The sequence below is a fragment of the Melospiza georgiana genome, chromosome 3 (genome assembly GCF_028018845.1).
Source record: "Melospiza georgiana isolate bMelGeo1 chromosome 3, bMelGeo1.pri, whole genome shotgun sequence".
Lineage (NCBI taxonomy): Eukaryota > Metazoa > Chordata > Aves > Passeriformes > Passerellidae > Melospiza > Melospiza georgiana.
In genome coordinates, this window is record NC_080432.1 from 70199825 (window position 1) to 70209784 (window position 9960).

At 42.0% G+C, this 9960-nt stretch overlaps 1 protein-coding gene across 1 annotated transcript; it reads right to left on the reverse strand.

The window, feature by feature from the left end:
- Positions 1-203: 203 nt before the first annotated feature.
- Positions 204-8272, reverse strand: SOD2 (superoxide dismutase 2). Its single transcript, XM_058021331.1, has 5 exons — positions 8193-8272; positions 6849-7051; positions 2773-2889; positions 2037-2216; positions 204-714 (listed from the first exon to the last, which is right to left on the reverse strand). The coding sequence occupies exons 1-5, from the start codon at positions 8219-8221 to the stop codon at positions 569-571; spliced, it is 675 nt and encodes a 224-aa protein (XP_057877314.1). The 5' UTR covers positions 8222-8272; the 3' UTR covers positions 204-568.
- Between the last annotated feature and the right edge of the window lie 1688 nt (positions 8273-9960).

Below are 9960 nucleotides of genomic sequence, written 5' to 3' on the forward strand. Positions count from 1 at the left end.
CAGGAAGGGGTAGGGATGACTGAAGACAGTCAATTGAGGCAGGCACAGGAACATCTATTTCCATTTATCTTTTCTACCTTTATAGAAAGCTCTGCAGCCGGTAATATAACAAATCACAAAAGGCATTTTTCTCTTCCAACTGTTTTAAAATCAAGTAACTAGACCAGATATTACTAAAAATGAGAGTCTCTTGTAGACAGTTATAGAAGATTCTTCTTTTGAGTTTTATTTGTTTATAGTAACAGTAGCACATATTTCCACTTAGGTATTTCAGTGCAACAAGGAAATCCATTAGGCTTCAGCAAGGTGACCTATGTTTCTATATGCAATGGAACAGATTAAAGTGCCTCCCTTTGTTGCACAACAGTTTAAAGCTTCAGAACTCTAAGTAAATACCTTTCACAGAATTAAACAAGCAGACACTTTGCTTGATTATGAAATGCTTTTGTTGGATGAGTGAAGTGCTTTCTGCAGTAGAACAATTCATTTGTAAGCCACAGGCACTACTACAAGAGTGGTATCAGAGTAGAACTTTTGACATTTTAGTAGTCTGTGCAAGAATTCCACTCTACTTTTTGCAAGTTGCATATCTTGAAGATACATTCTCCCAGTTGATCACATTCCAGATGGCTTTCAAATAATCAGGTCGAACATTTTTATATTGAAGATAATAAGCATGTTCCCATACGTCAATGCCTAGCAAAGGAATGAGACCTGTGAAAAAAAGAGGGTAAATATATGAAAACACACTTTACATGTAAAGTTTCATATTGCATCTTCAAGTTGTACCCAGTTTCTGAGTCTTAAGCTGCAGGAAGACAAAGAGCTCTGCAGAACACTGGTCTTTATTGCAGTATTTTACAAAACTGTGCTCACACACACACACACACACAGCTTAAACTCAAAGAGCTGATTTGGGTAAACACACATATAAATATTCTTGAACTGCCTTGAAGACATAACTGAAACCAGATTAAGTAATTTTTGAAAGGTTTCTATCTTTTGCACGCTTATGCAAGCACTTTCATAAAAAATTACGTTAAGAAGGTTTCTTGTGATGCCAGCTTGCTTCCAATACTTTAATTACAGGCTATTTGTTAAGTACCTAATTACCTCCTTGCTTTTGTGCTAAAATACCCTTGTCACTGAATTTTTTATGATAAATTTTCACAGGAGGGAGGGTGAAATTCACCCCCAGTATAATCTATGTCCCTATACTAAATCTGTAATTTCTTTTTACCCTACTGATAGGCAATACACAGACTGCTGGCAATACATGAAATTCCTTGCCATTCTCTATGAATTCTGCAGAAAGTATCTGCAAAATGATTTGGACAAACTGTTACTGCAAGCAGATTCTCACTGATCATGACCTCTTCCCTCTGTGAAGGCTGTCCAGCCTGCCATTACCACTTCCATGTCTCTCTAAAGAAGTAAGAATATATTGGAAAGAGATCACTGCCAGTCCTATGCTGCTTTTCCAGCTGTAACACTTAACCATATCACAGACTAATTTGGTTGACACTCATTACTCTTATAACTATAAAGGAAGCAAATTATAAGGCTCCATTTTAAACCCAGTCTAGATAGGAACAAGAGTTATGATATTTATCTTCCCCTCTCATGCTGTCGGGCTTCCACAGACAGTGCTGTGAATAGGTCCTCTGCCAGAGAAAAAAAATCTGAAGGCAAAAGGCTTATATTGCTTGATATGCGCAAGTTACTCCAGTTACTCAAAAATTCAAGGAAGCTGAAGCTAAAATATTCACCAAGCAAAAAGCACGTTCACAACATGGCCCATCTATTTTTCCTTGGACTAGAAGGACACTTAATCATTCTGCTGTTCAAAGTTTTTAAGTTCTGCTTTACAAATGCTGCTCTAAAAAATGAGTTTTCACTTCTGCTAGAAGAGACATTTGGTTTTTCACATCTATTTATCAGCAATTTCTTCTCAACATTTTCCCAAATCACTTTTCAGATGGCATACACTTGCCTACCAAATCTACAGAAGCAGAGGGGAAGGAAAGAAACCTGACCTGTTGTGCCTTGCAAAGGGTCTTGATTTGCACAAGCTGCTATCTGTAGGCGCCCCTGCTCCTTGTTATAGCCAAGCCACCCCCAGCCTGATCCTTGGACACCAACTGATACAGCTGTCAGCTTCTCCTTGAAGTTTGCAAAAGAACCAAAGTCACGCTTGATGGCTTCCATCAATTCTCCTTTAACAGAAAAAAAAGCACAGAAAGATCACAAGCATATCAACCTCAATCCAAACCTCCCAGGTTTATCACAGCAGCTTTTGTGAGATTTGTACTAAAGGGCCTTTATCTTTAATTGCAGGTCACTTTAGGGAATCAGTACTCTATCCTCCCCAGGGGGATTCATTCCTTAGGCTTTAACTGCTGAACTATCCCTACCCAAACTGGAGCATAACTCCAGCCACTAGGCTGGGTGGGCCTGCAGCACATTTCTTCCCTTTCTGTGAATTGAGTACATAGAGTGGAAAGGGTATATGCAGCAGAGACCAGGTATTTTGCAGTGTATTCATAATCAGCTCTAGAAATTAAAAAAGATTTTGAACATTACTAATTTTTTAAATTTTTGGCTTACATCCAAAACCTCCCCTGAATACCTCAGAATTTTGGTAATTGTCACATAGAAAGGTGAATTAACTCTGAAAAATAAAGATCCTTTAGACTCCTTCAAAGAGAGAAAACATCATCAATTCTACCTGTAATTAAAACTGTTCAATAAACCACTGTAACATGCACTAACCTTTAGGTTCTCCTCCTCCATTAGGAGAAAGGTTTGTCCAGAAGATGCTGTGATTGATATGACCCCCACCATTGAACTTCAGGGCAGGCTGAAGTGACACCTGAGTTGTAACATCACCTAAGGATACAGAAAATAAAAAATATAAATAAAAACATTATCATCACCACAACAGGCAGTAAGTTTCTACTAGGCCTCCACTGATAGCTAAAATCTTTCTACAAGCATGTAACTTATCAATGGAAAACAAAGTTTGTACTGTTATGCATATTTTAGACAGTCACAGACAAACTTTATTGAAGACTTACTATCTTTGACCATTTTTATGCTGTAATAAGTGATCTGCAATATTGCAACTATCAGGTAGCCCACACTACACATCTAAGACTTACTGCCACTCTACATTAGAATAAAGCAACAAGCACAGCCAGAACTCTTTGAGGACCCAGAACTTGTAAATTTGTCAGTATCATCACTACAATGCAAAAATATTACTCAACCATTAGCTCAATGATTTGGAAACTAAGCATTTTTAAACTTCTTAAAACAATTTACAGGGCAAACAGCCTGTGCTTGAGAAAAGTCAGTAACTACAGTGAGCACATACACAAAATATTCTTCTCCTTCCTATCTTTTGTTTCATTTGGAGGGAGAAATGAATACTCACAGAAAAGTGATTGAAATAATTTTGCTACATGTGACAGAATCCTGCATCTGAAACCAAGATCAAACAGCTCTGTATTTCCAGAGAAGAATTCTTGAAGAATTCACTGGTGCCTTGTGTCTCTGAACAGTCTTGTACCACTTCAATACAAGTCTTTTCATTACTATTTTGGCTTTTAAAAACACTGAAGCATTTCAAAGGTTCTAAAGCTTTTTCCACCACTCCAATGCATTCTTTAGTTAGGAATCAGTAGGGGACCTCTTTTCTCCACTCTCAGGACTGAGTTGTAGAAATTTTCTGAGTCACCTCAACAACACAGACATGAAGACAATCCTCAAAGAAGTAGTGCACCTCAAAGCAATCTGTTACCAAGGTGATGCCTCAGGTTTTAACTTTTGTATTTTTGAGATCTTGTGCTGCTTTAGTGTGTGGGTCTGGGCTTCACATTAGGGGATAGTAAGCTCTCTTCACAGAGTAGGTAGACAAAACAATTCCTTCTCTAGCTGGGGACCAAGGACAACTGATCCAGATCTGAGGCCCAAAAACATAAACAATGGTGGACCAAAGAGAGAAAAACAAGCAGGATGGGAATGCATGGGCTAATGCTGTAATTGGACAATTAACTCCAATGTGCTAATGGACCAAAACTTATAGAAGTGTGACACCCTGCGACTGGCTGTCCATTTTTTTGGTGACCATTTTGGGTTCTCCTGGGTTGTAGCCCTGGCTGGGCTCCTGTGCTGCTCAAGGTGGATCTGTTGAGGCTTTCTAATAAATTCCTACTTTAGCTCTGTCTAGTCTCTGTTCTAGGACAGCCTTCACAAGGCGTCAAAGGTTTTAATTCAGGATTTCATGTTCTCAGCATTTCCTCACAACTTCAGAGAGGGGTGCAGCGCTGAAACAAAGCATCCAATGCTTTGTTTGTAAAACCATTATTTGCTGGATTTAGGTATCAGGTTAAGGATAAGAAGTCTCTCATGGCCATTCACATGGCATCTTAGGGACATTTTCCCTGAATTTCTCATGCCTTAATGACACTTTCAAGTTCATCCAGGGCATACAACATATAGCAAGCCAGAAATCAAAAGGTAACTTAGAAAGCCTTTAATGCATCCATAACTCTTTTTTCCACCATTCCTTAGAAGAACCCACTCCTCAGGACCCCTAGAAACCAGAGACAGCATTTCACCACTGTCCTTAAACAGTACTTGTGCTGCTGAACTCTGCATTGGGGAAAAGAAAAAAAACAGTTGAAAAGGGGTAACTTGCCCTTAAGTTACAGCAAAAGTATACTGGAATTTATTTGTACAGAATCCATGGACAATTCAGTAAACCAAGACAAGAAGCTCAAAGGTGCTCAAGAGAGTAGGCAGCTCAGGTTCTCAGCTTAAATAATTTGTTTCCTTGTAACAGTCCAATCACAGGTTGCATGGTGGTCAAAGAAGAGCAGGGAAAACTATGGTAGGAACAAGTTTTCAATGAAAATGAGATTCAAGTTAATATCCTTCAATTAGCAAATCTGACACATTTTGATGGGCCAATAGTCAGGACCAGTTTATGTTGAAACAAAGTCCTGCGCTGCCACAGAAGTGTAAATTCATTTTCAAATGAACTGACAATGTCAGCCAACAGGATGGCTTTGAGTTTTCTATGCAAATATAGATAAATGAAAACATGTTAAAGATAATCTGAAGAAAATACTTTGCTTTCTATTGCTGAACAAGAGACATTGACAAGGTTCTGCTGTCCAGAAAAGTTATTAGATAGTGATCAGATGCACTATGTAACCCAACACTGATACACAGCCCAGCAAGATTTTTGGCAGTGCTCAGTTTTATTATGAAAAAACAACAATATTGACAAAATGAGGTGGCAGTTCAGACTTTGTCCCGGTCTTAGAACTTCTTCTGATGAGGGTCAAAATACTGCACATGGTATATTGACATACCAATCAGGAAAAAACAAACTAACAAACCACCCAATCACCAATATCCCAAGTAATTATTTGTCTGCTTTGGTGTGCATGACCACACCAGTCAGTCACCCATTTGGAAAATAATCTCTGCAGAATCCTTAAGGAAAAATTAATCTCTAAGTAATAAACATTTCAACACAAGTGATAAGATGCTATCAAAAGCTGTAATTCCTAAAAAACAACTCAAAGGATCCACAACAGTGCAGATGCATCTGATAACCAGAAGTTCTGCCTCCACTAGCGGCTGAAGCTTTTGTAATTTAACCGCATCAGTAACAGCAGCAGCGCACACAGTGTCTTCTGACACTGCAGGTTCCCTCCCCAGTTGTGTTTGCCCTAATTACATCTCCAGAATCCACCTTCCCTGGATCTGCTACTGGCAGGGCAAGGCAGCAGTCAGCCCTGATAACCTGCTTCTTAAAAGAATCTCATTAGTTCATTAATTCAGACTGCACAAGGTATTTTTAGGCTCACTTAGGTACTTGAAAAGCCCCATTTTCTATTCAAATACACTGGCAATTAACTATCAAGGGACACATGGTTCAGGTTTACTCAGACATCAGCAATTCCAACTTTCACCCAAGTCCATGCATTAAATTCCACTGTGAAGCCACCTGGCAAGCAGACAGAAGTGAGTCTGTACAGTAATCATTTCTCTGAGATAAACTGATACCTTTTAAGATCATCACAACAGAAAAAAAAAAAACAGAAAATATTCCACCTTCTTAAAAAGACATACATGTTATTTCACACACTTTTACCAGTCCAACTGAAAGACTCAGAGTTTGGAAAAAACACATCTCATGTTTCAGCATAGCTCTGCTACACCTGCAAAGCTTTTGCAAAAAGCAGTGTATCTCGAATTTTGGGATCCTAACAAAAAATTCCATGATGGTTTCCTGCATATTTTCCTGTCTCACATGGGCTTGTCACCTACACAACCATTTAATTTGACCCAGTGATATAACTTACACCCAAATTCAGGTCTCTGCACTTTGTGTTGTATACATTAACAACATGTTTGTCTTACCTCAATTGCAGGCAAGTGAGATTATTTACAAAGACTGAGCAGAGCATCTGATGTGAAAACTATCAAGGCACGCATTTTTCACTTTATCTAACTTTGCCACTAACTTTTTATTGCATAGTACTTGTTCAGCAAAATGACTGCAATTTCCTACTGACTCAGTCTTTGTTCAGGTTAAGTTACTAATGGAGTATGGACTAAACCCACAACAATCGACAAATCTTCTAGTTTTACAGCACTACAGAGAACAGAATTCATGCTTTTTACTTACATTCGATTTCCAATTATCCAATTATTTGGACATAATCCAAAGCTTTTCAAAGAATTTATCTTGCTTCTTTTTTTATTTTGTTCTTCTGTATCATCTATGCCAATTAGCTTCCACCTCACCTGTTGACTGTGGAGATACAAACCTTTTGCCACTGCCTCTTTGTACTTCTCCTCGACCACGTTCAGGTTATTCACGTAGGTGGCATGATGCTTGCTGTGGTGCAGCTGCATGATCTCTGCATTAATATGAGGTTCCAGAGCAGCATAGTCATATGGCAAGTCAGGAAGAGTGTGCTTTTGCCTAGAAACCAAGCACCCCAAGGGTGCTACCAACTTGGCACTGCTTCTAGAAGAGAAAAAAAAACAACAGAAAGAAGCAGTTTTATTCAGTAAAACTTGGGGTTCACCAGTGAAATAGACTGCATACACTGCTGTTCTGATCAGCTCCTTTAAATACCTGGGATAATATCTCAGCCAAGGAAATAATATTTCCACTTCTCAAGAGTTTAAAGCAGGCATACTATGCAGCTTAACTGCAAAGATGAATTCACACCAAGGTCACATAACCAGGGCTTTGCACTGTGAAGCTGCTGCTTCTCAATCCGAGCCTCCAGGCCCTGCAGAGACTCATGTATCCTCCCAAGCATGCACGTGGAGGAAAAGCAGGGACAGCAATGAAAAGCCAGTAGTAACCTGATGACATTCAAAGCTTCACCTAATCTTTATTCATTAAAAATAGAAGCAAAGATGTCACCTAAGCGTCCTTCCCTCGCTATCCACAAGGTCTGTGCACTGGGAAGTGCTAAAAAACCTGCGCAGTCACGGGTTTCCAGGACTGAATCTCTCCAGCACTTACACAGACGTGTTTCCCTGTCCCCACACGGCGTACCGGGAAGCCACAGGGGGCGTCACAGCCGCGATGCCCGGCACAGACACCGCGCAGGTTGTGTTACCCTTCCCCATTTTAACACCTCGCACTTGTCATGCGACACAAGGGCCAGGACGAGAGGAGACTCGCCGGGCCGGCGGGACGGTCAGCTCTGAGGGCCGCCGCCGCATCGCTGGTGACCTTGACATAGGCCAGGGACACACCGCGAGCGAAGCCCTCGGGACCCTGAAGAGCAGCCGAGAACGGCGACCCCGGCCAGCAGAAACAAGAGTGTCTGCCAGCACCGTGTCAGGCCGCCAGAGCTCCTCGGCGGACGGCGGGGGCAGAACCTGAGAGCCCTCAAGGACACCGGCAGCAGTCCCCGCCCGGGCCAGCGCCGACCCGGCGGGGCAGCCGGCGGTAGCGCGACCTCCCTGCGCGCGAAATGGCGGGGGGCAGACACCGAGGGGCGACAACACGACCCTCCCGCCGCCTCCTCCCCCGCTCCCGCCGTCCCGTCCCCGGCTCGGCTGCAGAGGGCAAGGACGGTGCAGCCGCCGCCTCCTGGCGCGGGGCTCTGCCCGGCCCCGCGCTTTCCCCGGCGCGGCGCGGCTCTCACCTGCTCGCGGCGGCGAAACGGCACAACATGGCGGCGTCTGCAGCCGGGCGCGACTGTCAGGGCGCAGCCGCGGCCCGCCCCAGCCGCGGGGGCTGAGCTGGGCCGCGCCGCAGGTGACACACCCCGCGGCCACCCCCGGCCTTCCATGCGGGCAAATACCATTGCTTAGCGATGGGAGCAGCTTGTCCTTATGAACATAGCCGCTCTAGATTCGTTATCGTAAAACTCAGGCCCGCCGTAGTTCCAGGCGAGGCGAGGCTGCCTTAGCCCCTAGGAAACAGATAAAATGCCGCCTGTGCCCCGGCAGGATTCAGCAGCACGGCAGAGCCCGGCTTTGAAACCCTGCCGCGCAATGACGTGGGTCTGGCAGCACAGCGACGGCACCGGCAGCACTAACGCTACCGTTTCAGCTCTTTTGTCTACGACTCGCTTTTGTTGGCTCATTTGTGCTCTTTTACCCATTTTGTGGGCATCTTGTTTTCCCCAACACGTGCTTTCCTGCATGTAGCAATTCGGCGGCCTCTGGTGCTCATGAAAATCCTTTACCCAGTTTAATGCAAATGAGTCCAAAGACCCATTACAAACTGGCTCTCCAGCGAGGTCAGGGAGGAGAAACTCATTCCTCAGAGCTAGGAGGCACTCTGCAGGCAAGACAAACATCAGGTAAAATTTTAATTCCATACAATTTATGTCTGCTACCACAAAACCTTTATCATCATATTTTGTCATTCTAAATAAATACACATAGCCTTAAGATCGTCTAGCACGACATTTACCAGACTGTAAAAATTCAAATTACGAAAATTTAGTGGGGCTAAGCCTGAACAATTTTGTTGAGAATAAATAACCTCATCTTGCCAGTTGTGAAGAAATCTACCTGGAAAGACCCACAAAGGGAATCCCAGCCCCTGGAAGACACGTTGCTTCCACCCCTCACTTCTCGAGGCATCCTAGAAAAGGACAGTAATTGAGTTCCTCTGATGAAGAGGAACCAGCGGTACTCTTCTGGGAATGTGAGCAATGAAAATAGCTGCTTTAGCAGCAGCTAAGATAGAAGGCAAATTGTCCAAAATCAGTGAGTTGTTTCTTCATCCCTGACTACTGAAAATACATTCAGCGAGATATATAAGTTATATCTAATTTTAAAGAGGAATATATTGTATTTATTGGATCAATGTCATTTTTTGTTAAAATGAACCAACTACATTCAGGATTATTAAGTGTCATAATACAGGCACCAACAGCCAGGCAAAACCATGAATATTACAGGCTTTTAGTAATGAGCATTTGCATATGCAGTATTACACTGCAGTTCACTAATGTTTGTAGCAAGTGTTCCATGAAAGCAAGTCAATTATGTAATTATATTTCTAATTTTATTATTAACTGGCACAGTTGCTAGGTTGCTTTCATTTTGGAAGAAAAAAAAAAATCACACAAAGCACCCCAGCCTGCTTATTTAGGAGACACCTTCTAAGCAGAGGCGTCTGCTTAGGGGAATGGCTTTACACCATTTTTTTTCCAAAAAGTTAACTTGAAGGCTGATGGTATAATTTGTATTTCTGATTATTCTTTTACTGTTTAAAAACTTGAGAAAAACCTCACATAAAGATAATTTTGAAGTAATGAATGTCCTGTAATACCGGACTAAGTAAAAAGTCATCACCACCTAAGTGCTCTACCATTTTTTTAATGACCACAGATTTCCTCAGTAGGCTTTTTACCATCTGATCACATAAAGCCTGATTATTTTATTGTGTTATCAGCA